Source organism: Bufo bufo, chromosome 7 (genome assembly GCF_905171765.1).
Source record: "Bufo bufo chromosome 7, aBufBuf1.1, whole genome shotgun sequence".
In the NCBI taxonomy this organism is placed as follows: domain Eukaryota; kingdom Metazoa; phylum Chordata; class Amphibia; order Anura; family Bufonidae; genus Bufo; species Bufo bufo.
The window spans coordinates 64,264,817-64,289,062 of NC_053395.1; the positions used below are offsets into that span (position 1 = coordinate 64,264,817).

A 24,246-nucleotide genomic window follows, 5' to 3' on the forward strand; every position below is an offset into this window, starting at 1 on the left:
ACAATCGGGATGGGGACCCGATCATTATTATTTTCCCTTATAACATGGTTATAAAAGAAAATAATAGCATTCTGAATACAGAATGCTAAGTAAAATAGGGCTAGAGGGGTTAAAAAAAAAATATATAAAAAAAATGTAACTCACCTTAATCCACTTGTTCGCGCAGCCGGCATCTCGTCTTGTTCTGTAAAGGAATAAGACCTTTGATGACGTCACTATGCTCATCACATGGTCCGTCACATGATCCATCACCATGGTAAAAAAAAGATCATGTGATGGACCATGTGATGAGCACAGTGGCGTCATCAAAGGTCCTTTTCCTCACAGATGAAGACAGAAGAGATGCCGGCTGCGCGAACAAGTGGATTAAGGAGAGTTAAATTTATTTTTATTGAATTTTTTAACCCCTCCAGCCCTATTTTACTATGCATTCTGTATTCAGAATGCTATTATTTTCCCTTTATAACCATGTTATAAAGGGAAAATAATACAATCTACACAACCTTGAACCCAAACCTGAACTTCTGTGAAGAAGTTCGGGTCTGGGTACCACATTCCGTTTTTTATCACGTGCGTGCAAAACGCATTGCACCCGCGCGATAAAAACTGAACGGAACGCAATTGCAGTCAAAACTGACTGCAGTTGGGTACCTACTCGCGCGGGTTTGCCGCAACGCATCCGGACCTTATCCGGACACGCTCGTGTGAAAGAGGCCTCAGTATTACAGAAGAAGCAGCAAAGCGGATGAGATTTACTAAAGTCTTATCCACATGATACTCAGAGTGAAACTCCAAAGAAGGAAAAAGGCTAGCACAAATACATAAGTATAAACTTTATTGAGGTCTCAACATGAGACAAAGATGATAAAATATAGATAAAAGACAATACTGTGGTGGGTATAGAACACACAGGAAGAAATGCGGCACCACTAGTATATAAGCATATACATATAAATATCCAGGCTACTGAAATTAAGCAGATAACATAATATATAAATGACATAAACCGGACATCAAAAAACATGAGGCCAAGCCACGGCTAACAAAATAGGATGGAGATCCAAAATAGTACCCCTGAAGAAGCTTTACGCGAAACGTGCGTTGGGGTATTCGGTTCACCACTCAGGTATTCATGTCATGGCTTTATTGTGATCAGTTCAGCATTTGTGATCCATGTACTGTGTATGTTTGCACTTTGCACTTTATTCTCTCGGTACTATTTTGGATCTCCATCCTATTTTGTTAGACGTGGCTTGGCCTCATGTTTTTTGATGTCCGGTTTATGTCATTTATATATTATGTTATCTGCTTAATTTCAGTAGCCTGGATATTTATATGTATATGCTTATATCCTAGTGGTGCCGCATTTCTTCCTGTGTGTTCTATACCCACCACAGTATTGTCTTTTATCTATTTTTTATCATCTTGGACTTGTGTTGAGACCTCAATAAAGTTTATACTTATGTGTTTGTGCTAGCCTTTTTCCTTCTTTGGAGTTTCACTTTACGTGCAGGTTTGGCACGGGCACTCACCTTTGTGAGTCATTTATTGGTGTTGAATGATACTCAGAGTGTCTGCAGTGAAATCCACACATAACTTGACATGCGGTGTGGGTTTTAAATCTGAAGCATGTCAATTTATATTGCGGATATCTGCCACAGATTTTACCCTTTGCAATGCAGAGGGTTAAATCTGCAGCAAATCCGCTGTTTCCTCACCTGAATCAGCACCAGATGTCAGCCAGATACGCTCTAGATTTTCCACTGCAGCAGACAATGCAGGGGGGAAATTCTGAGGCATACCAGCCGAAATCTGCTTCGAAATCCACACCATTAGGTGCAAATTTTGCTGCTGTGGATTTCAGCCAGATCTACTGCATAGACTCGCCACGTATGGCCGCACCCATACGGTATTGGCACATGTAGCACTTACGCTGCGGGCTTCCCAGTACAGATTTGAATGCGGCAAATCCGCAAAGTTTTACAGTGCCAGCAAAGTCGGTGAGACTTTAAAAATCTCACCCAGACGTTGCAATAAAATTCCACAGCGTGCACTAATTGCGGTCCGGATTTTAAATCTGCAGCACGTCAATTTCTACCCCAGATTTCATCTTTTGCAATAAATAGGCTGAAATCCACAGCACTGCGACACGGCGCTCTTTGCCATCACAACCACAATGGAAGTCACTTGGCTGTATTGGTACAAATCACAGCTCTGCTGGCTATTCTGCAGCAAAAAAAACACTGAAGATTTTTCCTTTACACTAGTAGATGTATCAGATGATTGTCGGGAAGGAAACGTGTCTTCCCAGCAATCGTGAGGTCATCAGTCAAGACATGTACATGCCGCAATCTCCTCCACAGTATAGGGAGGAGTGATTTCTTTGTAACTGTTTGCCGGCAGCAGAGACTGTTTGGATGGCACTATCTGCTGCCGGCAAACAAACGATCATATTACCACATAAACAAGCGTTTCACTTGTTCATCGGGTAATCAGTGGTCCCTTTACACCGCCAGATCATCGTTAATGAGCGTTCCTACAAACGCTTAGCCATTATCTGGCTGACTCTCGGCCTGTGTAAAGAGACCTTTAAGAAAAGTAGCCATGAAAAAACCTAAAAGACTACATTATTTCATGCGTTTGGTAGAAAAATGATCTGGGCTAAAGATAAAAAGCAACTGAACCACATTTTTGGACACATAGAAAACACAACACCGTGTAGAGCACCGAGTAGACCTCATTGATCCAGGTAATCGCTTGATCAATAAGACCACCAAAAATTTAACGTATCCTAAAAAAATATATGTTACACAGAAAATAAAGGTTCCCACCCCACAGCCAAGGCCAAGGGTGTGCACTTACTCAAACACTGAGCTGTCATTCTGATCCCCCCAGATTAGGATCTCTGTGATGGAACGAATGGTCTCCACCAGCAGGTTGCGGTTGAGGTCTGTCACGGTGGTGTTCTTGGTTAGGACATGATACATGTACCTAGAAAACGAGGAGAGGACAGTTAGTAGTCAGACACACAGCACCATCATCTCTAGCCAGGGTGGATAAAAATCAATGATTTTTTTGATTTAAATCGGATTTTTTTTATATAAAATGCTTTTTGAGGAAAATATATTACCATCCAAAGGTTATTCAATCATGAAATAAAGATTAGTTTTTTTAAATTATGTAGAATAAGGCTGTACGTGGACTCCCATATTGTTGAATGGATTAGGCAGTGGCTGAGGGACAGACAACAGAGGGTTGTAGTCAATGGAGTATATTCAGACCAAGGTCTTGGTACCAGTGGGGTACCTCAGGGATCTGTTCTGGGACCCATATTGTTTAATATCTTTATCAGCGAAATTGCAGAAGGCCTCGATGGTAAGGTGTGTCTTTTTGCTGATGACACAAAGATTTGTAACAGGGTTGATGTTCCTGGAGGGATACACCAAATGGAAAAGGATTTAGGAAAACTAGAGGAATGGTCAAAAAGCTGGCAACTAAACTTTAACCCCTTAAGGACACAGCCTTTTTACACCTTAGGACCAGGCCATTTTTTGCAAATCTGACCAGAGTCCCTTTAAGTGCTGATAACTTTAAAACGCTTTGACTTATCCAGGCCGTTCTGAGATTGTTTTTTCGTCACATATTGTACTTCATGACACTGGTAAAATGAAGTCAAAAAAAATATTTTTTTTGCACCAAAAAATACCTAATTTAACAAAAATTTGGAAAAATTTGCAAATTTCAAAGTTTCAGTTTCTCTACTTCTGTAATACATAGTAATACCCCCAAAAATTGTGATGACTTTACATTCCCCATATGTCTACTTCATGTTTGAATTGTTTTGGGAATGATATTTTATTTTTTGGGGATGTTATAAGGCTTAGAAGTTTAGAAGCAAATCTTGAAATTTTTCAGAAATTTACAACAACTCAATTTTTAGGGACCAGTTCAGGTCTCAAGTCACTTTGCGAGGCTTACATAATAGAAACCACCCAAAAATGACCCCATCTAAGAAACTACACCCCTCAAGGTATTCAAAACTGATTTTGCATACGTTGTTAACCCTTTAGGTGTTGCACAAGAGTTATTGGCAAATGGGGAGGAAATTTGAGAATTTCATTTTTTTGTCAAATTTTTAATTTTAACCCATTTTTTCCACTAACAAAGCAAGGGTTAACAGCCAAACAAGACTGTATCTTTATTGCCCTGACTCTGCCATTTACAGAAACACCCAATATGTGGCCGTAAACTACTGTACGGCCACACAGCGGGGCGTAGAGTGAAAGGTGCGCCGTTTGGTTTTTGGAAGGCTGATTTTTATGGACTGGTTTTTTGACACCATGTCCCATCTGAAGCCCCCTGATGCACCCCTAGAGGAGAAACTCCCTAAAAGTGATCCCATTTAAGAAACTACACCCCTCAAGGTATTCAAAACTGATTTTACATACGTCGTTAACCCTTTAGGTGTTGCACAAGAGTTATTGGCAAATGGCGATGAAATTTGAGAATTTCATTTTTTTGCCTAATTTTCCATTTTAACCCATTTTTTCCACTAACAAAGCAAGGGTTAACAGCCAAACAAGACTGTATCTTTATTGCCCTGACTCTGCTGTTTACAAAAACACCCCATATGTGGCCGTAAACTACTGTACTGGCACACAGTAGGGTGTAGAGGGAAAGGTGCGCCGTTTGGTTTTTGGAGGGCTGATTTTGCTGGACTGTTTTTTTGACACCATGTCCCATTTGAAGCCCCCCTGATGCACCCCTGGAGTAGAAACTCCATAAAAGTGACCCCATCTAAGAAACTACACCCCTCAAGGTATTCAAAACCGATTTTACAAACTTTGTTAACCCTTTAGGTGTTGCACAAGAATCTGCCAAAATTTAACTTTTTTGGCAGATTTTCCATTTTAATATTTTTTTTCCAGTTACAAAGCAAGGGTTAACAGCCAAACAAAACTCAATATTTATGGCCCTGATTCTGTAGTTTACAGAAACACCCCATATGTGGTCGTAAACCGCTGTACGGGCACACGGCAGGGCGCAGAAGGAAAGGAATTCCATACGGTTTTTGGAAGGCAGGTTTTGCTGGACTGTTTTTCTTTACACCATGTCCCATTTGAAGCCCCCCTGATGCACCCCTAGAGTAGAAACTCCAAAAAAGTGACCCCATTTTAGAAACTATGGGATAGGTTGGCAGTTTTGTTGGTACTAGTTTAGGGTACATATGATTTTTGGTTGCTCTATATTACACTTTTTTTGCGGCAAAGTAACAAGAAATAGCTTTTTTGGCACCGTTTTTTTTTTTGTTATTTACAACATTCATCTGACAGGTTAGATCATGTGGTAATTTTATAGAGCAGGTTGTCACGGACGCGGCGATACCTAATATGTATACAATTTTTTTTATTTATGTAAGTTTTACACAATGATTTCATTTTTAAAACAAAAAAGTGTTTTAGTGTCTCCATAGTCTAAGAGCCATAGTTTTTTCAGTTTTTGGGCGATTATCTTAAGTAGGGTCTCATTTTTTGCGGGATGAGATGACGGTTTGATTGGCATCTATTTTGGGGTGCATATGACTTTTTGATTGCTTGCTATTACACTTTTTGTGACGTAAGATGACAAAAAATGGCTTTTTTTACACCGTTTTTATTTTTATTTTTTTACGGTGGTCATCTGAGGGGTTAGATCATGTGATATTTTTATAAAGCCGGTCGATACGGACGCGGCGATACCTAATATGTATACTTTTTTTTATTTATGTAAGTTTTACACAATGATTTCATTTTTGAAACAAAAAAAATCATGTTTTAGTGTTTCCATAGTCTAAGAGCCATAGTTTTTTCAGTTTTTGGGCGATTATCTTGGGTAGGGTATGATTTTTGCGGGATGAGATGACGGTTTGATTGTTACAATTTTGGCGTACATGCGACTTTTTTAAACACTTTTATTACCTTTTTTGGGAAGTAAGGTGGGCAAAATTTCAATTTCATCATAGTTTTTTATTTTTTATTTTTATGGCGTTCACCGTTCGGGTAAAGTAACATGACCGTTTTATAGATCAGGTCGTTACGGACGCGGCGATACCAAACATGTGTAGGGAATTTTTTTTTTTTTTTTTTTTAATCAGTGATAAATGTGTTTTTTGATTTTTACTTTTTTTTCACTTTTATTCACTTTTTTTTTGACCCAGACCCACTTGGTTCTTGAAGATCCAGTGGGTCTGATGTCTGTATAATACAGTACAGTACAATATATATTGTACTGTATTTTACACTTTGTCTGAACAGATCTATGCCTTTTAGCACAGATCTGTTCAGCACCATGGACAGCAGGACGCCTGAGAGGCGTCCTGTTGCCATGGGAACCTTCCCCGTCTGCTCAGTACTGGTCAGAACTGCGCAGACGGGGAAGGGTTAAGGAGGGGATCTGTCGGGGGGCTGTCTGGGGGCTCTCTCCCTCCCCATCGGGGGGCTGCAAAGGCACAACAGCCCCCCGATGGGAGAGGGAGGGAGCTCCCTGCGCTGTTAACCTTTTCCATACAGCGGTCCGTACGGACCGCTGTATGGAAAGGGTTAAACGGCTGACATCGCATCGCAGATGTCAGCCGTTTATACCAGGGTGCCAGCAATTTGCTGGCACCCTGGTATACCCACTAGAAGCCAACGATTATACCAGGGGAGGCGGGCGGGGGATCGCGATCCCGCCTGCCGCACCGCCCGCCTCCCGCACCGCCCCCACCCCTCCCCCTGCACCTCCCGCCACCATAAAATCATTCGGGGGTGCAGGGGGGGGTGAATAAAACTTTATTTTAGGCATATAAAGTTTCTGATCCCCGCGGTCAGGGACCGCAGGGATCAGAAAATGCAGAAATCGCAGGTCTGAATTGACCTGCGGTTTGCCGCGATCGCCGACATGGGGGGGTCACGGGACCCCCCCGCGCATTTAGCCTAGGTGCCTGCTCAATGATTTGAGCAGGCACCGGGTTCCGATCACTGCCAGCCGCACGGCAGTGATCGAAAATACACAGGGCGTACATGTACGCCCTGTGTCCTTAAGTACCAGGGCACAAGGGCGTACCTGTACGCCCTATGTCCTTAAGAGGTTAATGTTGATAAGTGCAAGATAATGCACCTGGGGCGTAAAAACCCAAGAGCAGAATATAAAATCAGTGATACAGTCCTAACCTCAGTATCTGAGGAAAGGGATTTAGGGGTCATTATTTAGAAGACTTAAAGGTAGGCAGACAATGTCACAGAGCAGCAGGAAATGCTAGCAGAATGCTTGGGTGTATAGGGAGAGGCATTACCAGTAGAAAGAGGGAGGTGCTCATGCCGCTCTACAGAGCACTAGTGAGACCTCATTTGGAGTATTGTGCTCAGTACTGGAGACCATATCTCCAGAAGGATATTGATACTTTGGAGAGAGTTCAGAGAAGAGCTACTAAACTAGTACGTGGATTGCAGGATAAAACTTACCAGGAAAGATTAAAGGACCTTAACATGTATAGCTTGGAAGAAAGACGAGACAGAGGGGATATGATAGAAACTGCTAAATACATAAAGGGAATCTACAAGGTAAAAGAGGAGAGAATATTTAAAAGAAGAAAAACTGCTACAAGAGGACACAGTTTTAAATTAGAGGGGCAAAGGTTTAAAAGTAATATCAGGAAGTATTACTTTACTGAGAGAGTAGTGGATGCATGGAATAGCCTTCCTGCAGAAGTGGTAGCTGCAAATACAGTGAAGGAGTTTAAGCATGCATGGGATAGGCATAAGGCCATCCTTCATATAAGATAGGGCCAGGGGCTATCCATAGTATTCAGTATATTGGGCAGACTAGATGGGCCAAATGGTTCTTATCTGCCGACACATTCTAGGTTTCTATATGTGTAATTTTTTGGGTAAATAAATTCCATTAATCCATTCACAATGTTATGCTCTTCCAGAGGTTTTTGTAAGATTATTGGGCAGTTTCTCTGCCTACAAGATATCACAGATGCTTGGTTTACTTTTGTAGTTCTCAAAACTGAATTTGACTCAGCAGAGATCACATGCCTCTTCTTCACAGCAAAAATGTTATAACATGAACAGAGTTGAGAAAAATATCTTAATCCTATGAATGCAGAATCAACCTAATCAAACTAATATGAAAAGTTGTTTAAATCTTCATCTACTTGCATATTATAAGTTATACCAGCAAGAATTAGTCTTTATGTAGAAAACTAGGATTTAAATCAAGCCTTACTGACTAGTGATTTAAATCAAATCCACCCTGGTCAGGGACGAACAACAAAAACAATTCTTGTTGAGGGTAGTCGAGCATCACAGAAAAGTCGTCACCAAGCTAACAAAAGAAGGGATTGCATCGTTAAAAGTTGATTAATAACACGTTTTGCCTATCATATTACCTATTAATCTTAGTGTCTAGTTAATATTATTTTAAGTTTGTGAATTCTAGTTCCCAATAAAAGTAATTAACATTAAAATAAATATCATTTTTTGCCTACTTTTACAAAACTGAACAAAGTGTGCAACCTCTAAATATTATCCAATCTTCCTGAAATTTGGCACCCTTCACTACCTACCCGTATTTTTCACCCCATAAGATGCGCTTTTTTGCCCCCAAAAGTGGGGGGGAAATGGCAGTGCGTCTTATGGGGCGAAAGCTGCCATTTTTACATAGCTAACGCTGATACATCGCAGCGATGTATCAGCGGGGAGGAGGAGCTTAAATCCACCCTGTCTCTAGCATCTCAATATTGTCAGTAATAATTTCTATATTTTATGACCACCTTTTACTCCCCTTCAGAAGTTTATTTTTTTATAACATGGGATCCTAAGGGTGAGGCACGTCACTGTACCCCTATACACTGTGGTTCATAGTCTCTTGACGTTATCAAGTTACGAATAAAGTTACGTTAAAACCAAGCACACCATTGTTTTTCGTGTGAAATTCCCAATAAGTTTGATGTGTCACATGACCCTCTTCCTATTGAAAAAACAAAAGTTGGATTCAAAATGGCCGACTTCAAAATGGCCGCCATGGTCACCACCCATCTTGAAAAGTTTCCCCCCTCACATATACTAATGTGCCACAAACAGGAAGTTAATATCACCAACCATTCCCATTTTATTAAGGTGTATCCATATAAATGGCCCACCCTGTACATTTTTCAAACTAGCACCTGGATCTGAATACTTTTATGATTGTATGTTAGTAAAATCTTAGCTTAGCAGCTGAGCTATTCAATAAAATGTATTGCGCCACCTGCTGTTTGCCCTTTTCCTTATTTCTTGTCCACCTAAATGAGGTGGTCGCACGCGCTCAGTTTAAATCTTCAACTGCCACTAGCCATATCGTCTGTTAAAAGGACACAGCTCCTGAGCTGCCACTGCGCCTTAGTAGTCCAAGACATGTCCGACTTCTCCAGGCCTGCGCTTGGATTGGCCAGCGCTGTTCACATGAGTAGTGCTGGCCAATTCAAGGGCAGCAAGAAGTGTCTTGGGCTACCAAATGCACAGTATGCATCAGGCAGTCTGAGAAGCGCTGCAGCCATCTTGGGCGGCAGAAGAGGAGCCTGGGAATTGGCAAATCGGCAGCTAAAAAGAAGGGCACCAGTTAAAGGGATTGTTTTCTTGACCCGGAAGCTCACTTTAACTATTTTCTCCCTCATGTTGTATTTTCCAAGGTCTTCAGGCGTGTCCATTACTATCTGCTACTTCATGGTAAAGCTGTGACGTGTCCCGGTAAACGCTGACTGTACAGACTGAAAGGGATTTTTCATAATCTTACTTTTGATACATCACAGATTAGACATATATTATACAAGCCTCATCTCTTGTGGAATGCAACATATCTCACACCCTGCCAGTGCTGGACACAATAGCAGCCTCCCTGAACAAAAGGCTATTTAGGCCTCTTTCACACTTGCGGTGTCCGGATCCGTCGTGCACTCCATTTGCCGGAAGTGCCCGCCGGATCCGTAACAACGCAAGTGAACTGAAAGCATTTGAAGACGGATCTGTCTTCAAAATGTGTTCAGTGTTACTATGGCAGCCAGGACGCTATTAAAGTCCTGGTTGCCATAGTAGGAGCGGGGAGCGGTATACTTACAGTCCGTGCGGCTCCCGGGGCGCTCCAGAATGACGTCAGATCGCCCCATGCGCATGGATGACGTGATCCATGTGCGTGGGGCGCCCTGACGTCACTCTGAAGCGACCCAGGAGCCGCACGGACGGTAAGTACACTGCTCCCCCGCTCCCCACTACACTTTACCATGGCAAACAGGACTTTAGTGTCCTGGGAGCCATGGTAACCATTCAGAAAAAGCTAAACGTCGGATTCGGTAATGCGCCGAAACGACGTTTATCTTAAGGCCGGATCCGGATTAATGCCTTTCAATGGGCATTAATTCCGGATCCGGCCTTGCGGCAAGTGTTCAGGATTTTTGACCGGAGCAAAAAGCGCAGCATGCTGCGGTATTTTCTCCGGCCAAAAAACGTTCCGTTCCGGAACTGAAGACATCCTGATGCATCCTGAACGGATTTCTCTCCATTCAGAATGCATTAGGATAATCCTGATCAGGATTCTTCCGGCATAGAGCCCCGACGACGGAACTCTATGCCGGAAGAAAAGAACGCAAGTGTGAAAGAGCCCTAACATCTCACATCACATACAATGACAACGAACTGAGATAACCTATTCAACTTATTAGCATGTAGACGGGAAAACCTGTTCAATGTAAAATAGCCCTTTTGCAAGTATTGTATATAGCAGATACCAGCATTGTTTAACAAAGTTTCAACTGTATTTTGACAACACATGTTCCCAAGGCCTCCTAAGAACTACCAGGATTGTTCCTATTGGATCTTGAGAGACAATATGCGCCCACCCCCAAAAGGCCCTATAAGTATGTGCTGAAAAATAAAGATGTCAGATATTTAACAACCTATGTTGAGTCACGGTTATAATTTATCTCCTGATCAGAAGCAAACCGGATATTCGTTGCACAGGGAAATATTCACCGGTTGGAGGTCTGATGCCTCATCATATAACCATCACAAACCTGCCTGAGAAAAACCGCTAACACAGACTATGAGAAGCAGCTAATGAGTCACAGAATATATTATCTGTAGGTTATGACGATGCTGAATGTGGAGGACGCTCCAAAACCAAAGCGCCAGAAGTAACCACCCGGAGTGGTTCATAAGAACACTAAGAACAGCGCATGTCTCCCGTGGACAGAGGATCAGGTGTCCATGTCGGGGAGGAAGAACACAAATCTCGGACCAGAAGATGGAGACGTGGAGGACGGCAGCGGCAGGGAGAGGTAAGTATGATCCTTTCAGTAGGGGAGGTAGGCTACCGCCACCTCTTAGAAGTTATGGGGCACATTTATTAAGGCCAGCATTTTAGACGCCGGTCTTAATAAAGCCCCATAGCTGGTGGTTATGAAGAGGCGCCGGTCTCTCCATAACTTCACCCAGCGCCAGTTCTAAATGGAAGACAGGTTCTGAGTGGTCGTACATTTACACCTTTTTCTACGCCTAAAACAGGTGTAAAAAATGGTGAATAAGACGGGCCGGCCCTTCCCAGCTCCACATCACTCCCACTTTTTTAGACCTGGCGTGAGTGGGGCGAAGTCGCAGATAACGGTTAGCTGCACTGCCATCTGCTCCGGAAACACGCCAAATTTAGGGCTTGTTCACATCAAGGTTATGTATTCCGTTATGGCTGTCGACAGAACTTTGTTTTCCGTCCAGCATAACGGAAACCAGATAGATCCATAGACTTCTATTATGACGGATCAGACGGAATGCCTCTAAAGGTTTTATGGATTCCGTTATAACCATGTCATAACGGAATACATAACGGTGATGTGAACAAGCCCTTAGGCGTATTTCACAATAATAAAGGACCCCCTGTGTATTCTCTGACAACACCTTTAGAGGAGTAGTCCAAGTTAAATTAAAAAATTGTCAGCAGCAGTGAATGTACTAAAATAACAAAAGAAGCCATATTCAGCACTTTCCGCCCCTTCCAGCACCACGCTGATGTCACCTTCCTGGCCGCAGTGGTGACATTCTCACCGTGCAGCCAATCACTGGCCTCAGCAGGACACGGCATGTGACGTGCCCGAAACATAACTGCTGCAGCCAGGAAAACAAACACTAGCAAGTAGCAGGGAAGACCAGTAGGACTGGGTGAGCTGGATGAACCTGTTCCAGCACCGAGGGTCTGGTCCTGCACAGGACCCTGTCTGGAGATTTACACATCGGGGACTGGAAGGGGGCCGGACTCTCAGCACTGGACTGGAGCAGCAGAGAGTTGGCGGTTGCCATTTTTATGTCAAGGGCCTAGAAAAATTTGGGGTTGAAGCTCGATCACTTCGTTAAAGGGGTTGTCCCCGAGTTGTTGGTTTTTTCATTCTCCAGGAGCACACATGCAGCTTTTGCCGTGGATCTGCAGCACAATCCGCTACGGACATTTTCGCAGGATTTCCCGTACCCTGAAACTCTGATGGGCCTGGAAGCAGAAGACTGAGCAAAGAGCACCGAATATGAGCTTCAAAACACTATGGGGGAGATTTATCAAGACTGGCGCAAAGGAAAACCGGCTTATTTGCCCATAGCAACCAATCAGATTCCACCTTTCAGAGCTCCTTTGGAAACTGAAAGGATCAATCTGATTGGTTGCTATTGGTCGCTCTCACACGCTGCTTTGTGGCCTCCATGCGTTGTGAGCACAGTCGTATCACAGCAGATCGCGCGTTATTGGATTTCTTCTACCCACACTGACGGATTTTAGGTCATTTTTAATGACCGGTCCAGAATTTTCTAGAATTTGCCCAGAGGTCGGCAACCGCCGGTGTTCTGTCAGAAAACCTTACCTCGTCAGATTCCCTTACCCCACGTGACTCCTGGGGGTGTGCGCCTCCGCGCAAGTGCAGTACCAGGGCATGGGTAAGGTAAAATTACAGTGAGCGTTGACTCATGGATGCGTGCATGGACACCGCGCGTGCGCTCTCAGGGGTAAGGAGATCTGACAGTTTTTTCTCCTTACCCTCACACTGCGCCCGCGCTGTGTAGTGAGGGTAAGGAGATTTTACAATCCGCGCGTGCACAGTGTGAGGGTAAGGAGATTTAACAAGACAAAAGACCGTCAGATCTCCTTACCCCTGAGAGCGCACGTGCGGTGTCCATGAGTCAACGGTCACTGTAATTTTACCTTACCCATGCCGTGGTATTGCGCTTGCGCGGAGGCACCGTGCCATGGTACTGCGCTTGTGCGGAGGCGCACACCCCCGGAAGTCACGTGGTGTGAGGGAATCTGACAATTTAAGGTTTTCTGACAGAACACCGGCACTCCAGCTGTTGTGAAACTACAATTCCCAGCAAGGTCTATGGGAATTCTGAGAACAGCCAAGCAAGTGTGCCTGATGGGAGTGATAGTTCCACAGCAGAAGGAGTTCCAGAGGCGGCTGACCCTGGTGTAGCTGATCTATATAAGACGTAGTCCTGAATATGCCGCTCTCTATGGACCCACAGTGTATCGGTATCATCCAGGTCCCTCTGATCTCACACGGACACATCAAAATGCTATCCCCCCCCCCCCCCCCCCCAAAAAAAAATCACTACTTCTGGGGGAAATCTATCAACTCACTAGATGGCGGTATATATAGCTGTGACCCATAGTACAGAACATATGGGGTCATTTATTAAACTGGTGTATAGTAGAACTGGCTTATTTGCCCATAGCAACCAATCAGATTCAACCTTTTATTTTCCAAAGGAGCTGTCCAAAATGAAAGGTGGAATCTGATTGGTTGCTATGGGCAACTAAGCCAGTTCTACTTTACACCAGTTGGACACAGCTCTGCCCTGTCACCAGTGACATTTTGAGGAACACACCAGTCTGACACACATGACCAGTAGAATGGCCACAGTCTTGCTCTACACCAGGAAATCCTCCCAGGACATGACACCTTGGAGCTGAGGACCACCAGGCCTCCTCACTGTGATGTCACCACTCAGTAAACACTACCAGCGGTGACGTCACAGCAGGAGGATTATGGGGAAAGCAGAGGGCTCAGGTCACCAGCAGAAGTACGTGGTGACCTGCTCTTAGCTGTGACCTCCTCAGCACACACTTACTTCAGGCGGTCCAGGGAATGGACGCCGGAGGAGGAGCGCCCGGAGCCGCTCACCCAGCTCTTCGACCTCCCGAACATTGCTGACTTGTTGTCCCAGTCAGTCCATCCTGGTAAACCGATCAGGATGACACTCTCTCCCCTGCCACAACCCCCCTCTGCCGGGGAACAGCAGATAAACCACGGCGAGCACCCTGCTGCGAGCGCTGCTGGGAAATGTAGTTTTTACGCCATTGTTGAGTGGCGCTCCTCAGGGCCGCAAGAACTACAAATCCCGGCATGCTTAGCCACGTGGAAGGACTATTGTGACGACAGCTGTAACAGCCGTGGCCGGGAAGTAGAAGCTTCCTTCCTACGTGCTGCTGTGCGGACTGAGACCGGAGAGCCTACAGCTCCGCAGCCCGGGCTCCTCACCCCACATATCTGGCGATCTGGTCGTCTACATGCTGTATCTCAAGCCGATACCCGAGTGGGGACGTGATATCCCGTATGGCCCTCCGGTGCAGGATTCGGAAACATTTGCCATTTTTAGAGGAGTCTCCTAGGATTAGAAATGCATGGCTGCTTTATTTATAAAACAGCGCCACCCTCGTCCCTTTGTTGTGCCTGGTATTGCAGCTCAGCTGTATTGAAGTGAATGGGGCTAAGGCTACTTTCCCACTTGCGGCAGAGTGATCCGGCAATCTGCATGCAAACGGACAGCATTTATAGACTGATCCGGAACCGTCTCACAAATGCATTGCAAGAAGAACCGATCTGTCTCTCCGTTTGTCATACGGACAAATGGATCAGTTTCTATTTTTTCTTCACATTTTTAAAGGTCTGCGCATGCGCAGACCGGAAGCTCGGATCCGGCATTGCGGTATTTTTAATGCCGGATCCAGCACTAATGCATTTCAATGTAAATAAATGCCGGATCCAGCATTCAGAATGCATGGGGATGAAACTGATCAGTTCTTTTCCGGTATGGAGCCCCTAGGACGGAACTCAGTGCTGGAAAAGACAAACGCTAGTGTGAAAGTACCCTAAGCTGTAATCAGGGTTGCTAGCCTTCCTTTTAAATTTTTCTGGACAATTTAAAGGGCTATTTCCATCTGAGACAATGAGGGGAATACCGCTAGGATATGCCCCCATTGTCTGATATGTGCAGGTCCCACCTAGGGCGGCCAGAGGTCAGATTTTAGGCCGGACAGTCCGGCTTTCAGACTCCGTGTCCGGCGCAGGGCCTGGACGGACACAGGGATATCCTTTTGAACAACACCCTCCTTCCCACCCCTGCAGCTGACAGTAGTTGATTTTTACCTTCATCGGCTGCGGAGTGAGAGGGGGCATGGCCTAACCGGGTCAAGGGCGTGGTTTAGCGGGACCAGGGGTGGGTTTTTTAAGTCTGTCTTTTTTGAGGGTGGCCTGAATGGCTACGCTAGTCCCACCTCTGGGACCTACACCAAGAACGGACCTGGCATGATAGTTTCCCCAGGTCCGGCCACCACCAAGCGCTCTCCCTATAGTAGTGAATGGGAGCGTACCGTGCATGCGCGGCCACTTCTCCCATTCATTTCTATGGTGCTGACGGAAATAGCCGAGCCAGCAGTGCGCCCTCTACAACTTTCGAGGCTCCATTCTTGGTGTAGGTGTGGGTCCCAGTCGTGGCGATATGCCCTCATTGTCTGAGATGGGAAAACCCCTTTAACCAAAAATCACAGAGCCTAAAATTTTTACAGACATACGCTCACCCCCTTTTTAGAGACCACACCTCATAGGAATCTCAACGTCCCACTTGGTACCCCTGGCACCAAACTTCTAGTATCGGCTTGGTTTCAGTCTTGTTCTGACGTCAGGAGAGCGCTTCACTCAGTAGGTAATGAAAGACACAACAGTGATGTACTGAATGAACACTCTGAGGTTTATTTTTAATGCACACAGGTTATATAGAGGGGGCTTTACCCCCTTTATTAGCATATCATCGTAAGTTATGTATTCAACCTATCATATTAACACGTTTCATTCTACAGACAGAAAAAGAGAAACAAAAACGGAACTTCCATATTAGGAATATTGTCCGGGAGTAGTACCAAAGAGATAAAATCCAGGGTTACAGAGAATAGAAACTTAGCAGCAATTAGTTTAACAGCAATCAGAGTTAGTTCCTAACAGAGAAACAAAACTTCAGCAAAAAGCAGAATTTGTTTTTGACATAAAAAGAAACATGGATTCCGTTCAAATCTCCTCTTAGAACCTTTAGTGGATCACACTACATGGTTCTTTCCTTTCTTGTCCTTTTTCTCTCTATATGATATTAGGTAATTCTTATACCCATCTGGGCTTCGATCCTCCTGGGGTAGAGTAGTCTGATATAATGACATACACTGCTCCAAAAAATAAAGGGAACACAAAAATAACACATCCTAGATCTGAATTAATTAAATATTCTTCTGAAATACTTTGTTCTTTACATAGTTGAATGTGCTGACAACAAAATCACACAAAAATAAAAAAATAAATGGAAATCAAATTTTTTAACCCATGGAGGTCTGGATTTGGAGTCACATTCAAAATTTAAGTGGAAAAACACACTACAGGCTGATCCAACTTTGATGTAATGTCCTTAAAACAAGTCAAAATGAGGCTCAGTAGTGTGTGTGGCCTCCACGTGCCTGTATGACCTCCTTACAACGCCTGTGCATGCTCCTGATGAGGTGGCGGACGGTCTCCTGAGGGATCTCCTCCCAGACCTGGACTAAAGCATCTGCCAACTCCTGGACAGTCTGTGGTGCAACGTGACGTTGGTGGATAGAGCGAGACATGATGTCCCAGATGTGCTCAATTTGATTCAGGTCTGGGGAACGGGCGGGCCAGTCCATAGCATCAATGCCTTCGTCTTGCAGGAACTGCTGACACACTCCAACCAGATGAGGTCTAGCATTGTCTTGCATTAGGAGGAACCCAGGGCCAACCGCACCAGCATATGGTCTCACAAGGGGTCGGAGGATCTCATCTCGGTACCTAATGGTAGTCAGGCTACCTCTGGCGAGCACATGGAGGGCTGTGCGGCCCTCCAAAGAAATGCCACCCCACACCATTACTGACCCAATGCCAAACCGGTCATGCTGGAGGATGTTGCAGGCAGCAGAAAGTTCTCCACGGCGTCTCCAGACTCTGTCACGTCTGTCACATGTGCTCAGTGTGAACCTGCTTTCATCTATGAAGAGCACAGGGTGCCAGTGGCGAATTTGCCAATCTTGGTGTTCTCTGGAAAATGCCAAACGTCCTGCACGGTGTTGGGCTGTAAGCACAACCCCCACCTGTGGACGTCGGGCCCTCATATCACCCTCATGGAGTCTGTTTATGACCGTTTGAGCAGACACATGCACATTTGTGGCCTGCTGGAGGTCATTTTGCAGGGCTCTGGCAGTGCTCCTCCTGTTCCTCCTTGCACAAAGGCGGAGGTAGCGGTCCTGCTGCTGGGTTGTTACCCTCCTACGGCCTCCTCCACGTCTCCTGATGTACTGGCCTGTCTCCTGGTAGCACCTCCATGCTCTGGACACTACGCTGACAGACACAGCAAACCTTCTTGCCACAGCTCGCATTGATGTGCCATCCTGGATAAGCTGCACTACCTGAGCCACTTGTGTGGGTTGTAGACTCCGTCTCATGCTACCACTAGAGTGAAAGCACCGCCAGCATTCAAAAGTGACCAAAACATCAGCCAGGAAGCATAGGAACTGAGAAGTGGTCTGTGGTCACCACCTGCAGAACCACTCCTTTATTGGGGGTGTCTTGCTAATTGCCTATAATTTCCACCTGTTGTCTATCCCATTTGCACAACAGCATGTGAAATTGATTGTCACTCAGTGTTGCTTCCTAAGTGGACAGTTTGATTTCACGGAATTGTGATTGACTTGGAGTTACATTGTGTTGTTTAAGTGTTCCCTTTATTTTTTTGAGCAGTGTATTAGAGAGAAAATACTATAGCTGAGTGTAAGAGGTACACGTCCCTCAGTAACAATAGACTAAATATTAGAAAGGGGACGTTAAAAGGGAGCAAAATAATAACAATTTATTAGTGCTAAAGGGGATGGGGGTGATTGCCTACAGGAATCATAGGATATAGAAACAACACCGTCTAGCCAATTGGTTCCACCTACGTGAATCAACAGGGGTCCTCACTAGTGTGGTGTAGTGGTGGCCCACTGAGGTGTATCCACCAGATAGACGGACTAATATGTTAAAAAAGTATAGATCCACCGCGCACAGAATCACTGTAATACTATGAGGGCAGGGGTACTGACACTCAATAGTGATGTACGCTGGTGGATTGCTACAGGAGTGGTATAATCACTGGAGTAGTGTTGGTATGGGACACAACATCCATCTGGAGCATACCACCCGCAGCACACATCTAACACTGTCCAGTGACCGTGGTATCGCTGGGCAGTCAGGGTTAGTGCAGGGAGCGGCAATGTATTATGCTGTAATTCCAAACACTATCCTTAATGTGGATGTGTCAATAACACAGGTGAAGGCTTCTGCTGTACCACATACATTCAGCAAACAGCCCACCCGCATAAGCTAGACAACGGCTCTACGCGTTTCCGTGCACCTTATCAGTGCACTTCATCAGGAGCCTGCGTAGCTTGAGACACCTTCACTGCCTACCCCGATACCCTAGTATGGGAATCGGCAAACTATATGAAGCTGTAAATTAGTGACACCGATTCTTAGTGTGGAACACGGTGCACCGCTTTTGATAAACATAGTTTCGGCATTGTAATGGCCGCAAAGCGGCCAGCCACACGCCGTGATTTAAAGGGCAAAACCCCACGCCCCCTTGGACACACCTCCTATCCGTAGCCAATCCGCCACCGAAAATATTCATAATGGGCTGGTTAGCTAGCAGACCGGAGGATTAAGGATGTGTCCAGGGGGTCAGCGCACAAGCGCTGACAGGTAAAAATATAACAGGGAAAATCAACGGCGGCCCTGTGCATGAACAGGTAGCTGTATTTAGTGAGCAAATCGGCGATCCAAAAAGCAAATAGTAATCAACCATTTCAAGGGAAATAGATGAACGGAATAAACATATGTGACAATGTGAAAGTGGCAACTAGGTTAGAGGCAGATAACCATTTTAAATACAGTGTATTAGAGAGCCCTTTTTTTAGCATTCGTCTCACACAAGGAATAACACATAATGCTATTACACCTATTACTACAATTACTATTAGTATGACAATCCCTAGTTGCATGAGACCTTGTTTCCAACTTGTGAACCACCCAAAGTATTGATCCCATGGATCATTTATACCTGAGTTCTTTTTCAGTTCTACTGACAGATCTTCAAGCTTTTTTATAGCTATTGTGACCTTACCAGTGGGGCCAGTATTATTTGGTATGTATGTGCAACAGGAGGTTGGATCAGTCAATACTCGGCACACTCCGCCCTTCTCTGCAAGAATCATATCCAACACCATTCGATTCTGTAATGTCATGATCGATTCTGCTTGTAGTTCTTCTGCTACCCCTAGAAATGCATCTCTAGTATAGTTTACAAACCTTCGCTGATTGTTGTATATGTAATTTATCCAATCCACATTTTTATTCACAGTAATGATGGGAAATATTGATTCAAATCCGGCAGCTACTTGATCTCTAGCTTTGATCTGGGACCCCTCTTGGAACACCTATTGCATCTATATACACATGGGGATCAAAACTTGAAAGGGGGCTGCTTCTTTTGTTTATCTTTAGCACCCCTTTGTCTGTAATATCTGATTCAGTAAAAATGTGCATGTTCATTATAGCTTTGGCAAGCGCACATTCACCTTTCCAGGCACCTTCCAGTCTGGATCTTATTTTTCCATCTCCACAGATCCAGTACACATCTCCTATGGAGTACACTTGGTTCTGAGTGAGGGATATGTTCAGATTGCTGTATTTGTGACAATAACCTTTGGTGAAATTCTGTACATTCCTCCCATGTGTACTCCCTTTGTAACATGTGTAGTTACCTGGATACCTGCCCCTGGGCGAGGATTTTTTAACAACAGAGGGTATTTTGATTTCCATTCTGTACATACACTGTGGTTATAAGACATATTAACAAAAAGAGTCAAAAAACATTCTTCAGCCCTTTCTGGTAACACTAGGGGTACGGAACCTAGGTGTGGCTTGGCAGCACCGCATATGTAACAGTTACTTTTATTCACAGAGGCTGCTCTATATTTCATCCACTCCAGCCACAAATTAGCATCAGAAAAACCCGTCCCCATGGCCAAAGTATCCTCATATGTGGGATCAGATATGGCCCTTAGGTTTTTTTAGAGAAACTATATGTGGGGCTAGTGGGTTTTTGGGGACACCTGTGATGGGTTGTTATTCCTTAGACTTATACATATCTCTAAGTCTGAACATTTGCGTTACCCAGGAAGTCGCAGCTCCCCACATTTTATGGAAGTACCATCCCAGTACATAATCTCCTTCATCATATTTACCAGGGTTTTCTATTGTCAATACAATTTTCATTTCCGCTGACCTTTTTTTGCAATAATTCAATGAGGAGGTGTCCACATAACACGTCCCTCTCTCAAGGAGTGTCATTCTAGTCAAAAGGGAATTTTTATCCCTCCTTTTGAGGGCGCTTTCTGGTTTATATCCCCATTCAGTCCCTGTATTCCATCCCACTGATCCCCAGTATCCACAACCTTTTCCCCAGTATGAGTCTGTTACACATATATAGGCCTGTCCTTCTACATAGTTGTTGGAACAGTAGTTATAATATGAACATGTTTTCAATATATCACAAAGACAAAAGGTGTAGGTAGCTACGTGAGTGTTAGATGAATTATACCAAAAGGTGATTACGCCGCCCTTGCTAGTTGCGGCTACTTCTCCCATACTGCTAATTGGTAAAATCAACAAGATTATTGAAGCAATCTTAGTCAGTACATTCAACCATTTTCCAGAAAAGAGTGAGGAGCTCATCATGTTGGAGGTCAGGGCTGTCTGCCCCCGTTAGTACCTCTGGGCCTCGTTGGAGGTCAGGGCTGTCTGCCCCCGTTAGTACCTCTGGGCCTCGTTGGAGGTCAGGGCTGTCTGCCCCCGTTAGTACCTCTGGGCCTCGTTGGAGGTCAGGGCTGTCTGCCCCCGTTAGTACCTCTTGTCCTTCTTCAACGCCAAGGCTGTCTGCCTCCGTTCCTGCCTCCTCTCTTGCTCTCACAAGCTTCACTCGGGTGGCGTGGATCCAAGTTGGAGACTGTTCAGTCAGCACAGCTGTTCTGGTTATTGCGACCATGGTAGTGGGTGGGCCATATGCGAAGTCACCTTGGGATTTTCCTTTCTTCAGTGTTTTGATCACTACCTCATCCCCCACCCTGTATGGGTGGGTGGGTTCCTGTGGAAGAGAGGGAGACTTTCAAGCAACTTTTTCCTCAGTTTTATTAAGTACCTGTATCAATTTGGTAACATATTCTTCCCTTATTAAATCAAGGTCTCCTTCCTGCACTATTGTTGGGCGTCTTTCCCAGGGGGTGGGGAAAGGCCTTCCCATGAGTATCTCAATGCTGTTATATCCTACCCCTTTTTGCAGACTAACCCTGTCTTAGGATTTTTCTGCAATACTGAATAACACCAGTCTTGCTGTTCCTGTTCAGTGGCATATCTTTGAAGATCAGTAAGCATTTGTGACATCTCAGGGGTTGGAGGTGCCAAACATGGCATCTCCCAATAGTTACATGGACCTGTGGGGTTGCATTTGGCCACTCGTTTCGCCACCTTATCTGCCAGCGCATTGCCCTGTGAGACATGATCCTTACCATCTGCTGCCGTGAATCCTCTCCTCTGTCAAATCATACCATGGTCCCACACTACCCCATGTGCGTACCCACTATCAGTATAGATGGTGACAGGTCTGCCAGCATGTAGAATACATGCCCTAATGAGTGCAATGAGCTCAGCTGCCTGCTGTGTTGAGTGTGGATGCCCTTGAGTAGGCCTACAACATCATGTGTAGTGTGCAAAAATGGTGTAACGTCACATTGTGAAAGGAGTTGCCAACTCTACCATCATAGCACAGGCTGCAAGAGAACACAGACATGCCGGCATCCCTTGAACAGAGGTGGGCATTACCTTTGAGAAAAATACACAAGGATGCAACTTGCCTCCGTGTTCTTGTGTCAGTACACCCGCCATGGTTTTACAATTTTGTCGTGCAAACATGTGGAAGGGCAGTTTTTAGTCAGGGAGGCCCAATCCTGGACTTGACATTAATGAACATTTCAGATAATCAAATGCATTGTACATTTCTGAAGACCATCTTATTAAATCAGGTTTGTCCTGTAGTGTTGCCTGCCTCAAGATATTCTCATAGTAGGAACAGTCTGGGATCCATTGTCTGCAGTAGTTTATCATTCCAAGGAAGGATAGCATTTCCTTCTTGGAGAGCGGGGTGACCAGGCCCGCTACAGACTGAACTCTCCCTGGACTAATCCTTCTTTCCCCCTTTGTGAGGACAAACCCTAAGTATTCCACTTGCTGTTTACACCATAGCATTTTCCCTAATGACACTTTGTGTCCACATTCAAACAACCATTGTAACAGTGATATACCATCCTCAATGTTGGCCTCCACTGACATACTGCACAACAGTAAATCATCCACGTATTGCAACAACACAGAACCTTGGGGGGGGGGGGGTACCATCGTTCTAACGTGGCTTGGAGGACTATGCTGTACACTACAGGTGAATCAGCACATCCCTGGGGCATTCTGCCCCAGGTCAGTTGACGTCTGTCAAAGGAAAAAGCAAAAATTAGTCTGATCTTCTTGTCAACTGGGACAGAAAAGAATGCATTTTTCAGATCTATCACACTGAACCAAACAGCGTCTGCTGGAATGGCAGATAGTAATTGAGTGATGTCAGGTACAATAGGGGCTTTAGGCACAATGATGTTGTTAATGGCCCTTAAATCCTGTACAAAGCGGGTAGTACCATCTGCCTTTGTCACTGGATTCACGGGCGTGCTTTAGGGTGAAATCACCTTTTCCAGGATTCCCTTTTTGTAGGAATTCTTTTATCATTGGCCAAAGTCCATCGAGTTTCTCTTTTGGCAGTAGGTATTGTTTCTGGAACACTGAAATGACACCTGGTTTTACAGTATCTTTGTAAGGTGTGCAATCTATGAATCCTGTGTCATATTCATTTGAAGACCATAATGCAGGGTTAATGTTGTTAAGTTCTGGGTGGTCCTGTATGTTTGCAAGAATCAGTGGCACTGGTGTAGAGATTGGAATGAGATCTGAGTGTACTCTTATGCCCTGATTTTTGGCTGACACTTGTAAGTCAAGCTTAATGAACAAATCTTTACTTAACACACTTGAGGTTGCACTGCTATCTACCATGAATCCTACTCTGAGTCATCTAAGTCCACCCCTTTTAGTCGGACGCTGTGGTCCTCCTTCTGTCTGTCATTAGTGTCCCAGCTGCCCATGAGAACAGAGCTCTGATGTGAAGCACAACACTTAACATGTAACACGTAACTTCAAACATTGAAACAAACAGATCTGACAATACAGACATAAACACACAAAAGGCCCATAAAAACTTTTCATTGACTTCAATAAAAAAAAATGTACAGCTTGATCAATGCTGTTGGCACCAATAAAAACCAAAAATCTTCTAAGGAAAATAAAATAAAATCCTCAATGCGCATATTATTTTAAAAAACAAATACCGTACTCCATACGCATTCATATTTTCATGTTTTCATGTACTTATTTTCACAAACAGCTCATAATCAGTCTTCACACATATTCGCCTCAACTACAACTCAAAGCCACACCCATTCACATTCCACTGAATCATTTATGTCTTCCAACCCAGCCACACTGTTTTCATCCCAAAACTTGCAGCACAGACAAACACAGCTTTCCTGGAAACAGATAGCCACACCACACCCAGAATTGCTGATGGTCTGTCGCTGTTGTGCTGTTTTCCAATGTTTTATGATCTTCACTCTGTGATTAATCAACTCTTATAAGAAGACAATATACATGTTATAATCATACAGTCATTTTGTTAAACCCAAACCATTTTA

At 44.5% G+C, this 24,246-nt stretch overlaps 1 protein-coding gene across 1 annotated transcript in view; it reads right to left on the minus strand.

Annotated features, from left to right (window-relative positions):
• Window positions 1–14,333, minus strand: part of CLEC16A (C-type lectin domain containing 16A) — a 393,790-nt gene extending 379,457 nt beyond the window's left edge. The window contains exons 1-2 of the mRNA XM_040441186.1: window positions 14,160–14,333; window positions 2,863–2,991 (exon numbers count right to left, since the gene is read on the minus strand). Of these exons, the coding sequence (XP_040297120.1) occupies window positions 2,863–2,991; window positions 14,160–14,236 (206 nt within the window). The 5' untranslated portion in view covers window positions 14,237–14,333. The remainder of the gene's footprint in view (window positions 1–2,862; window positions 2,992–14,159) is intronic.
• Window positions 14,334–24,246: the final 9,913 nt, after the last annotated feature.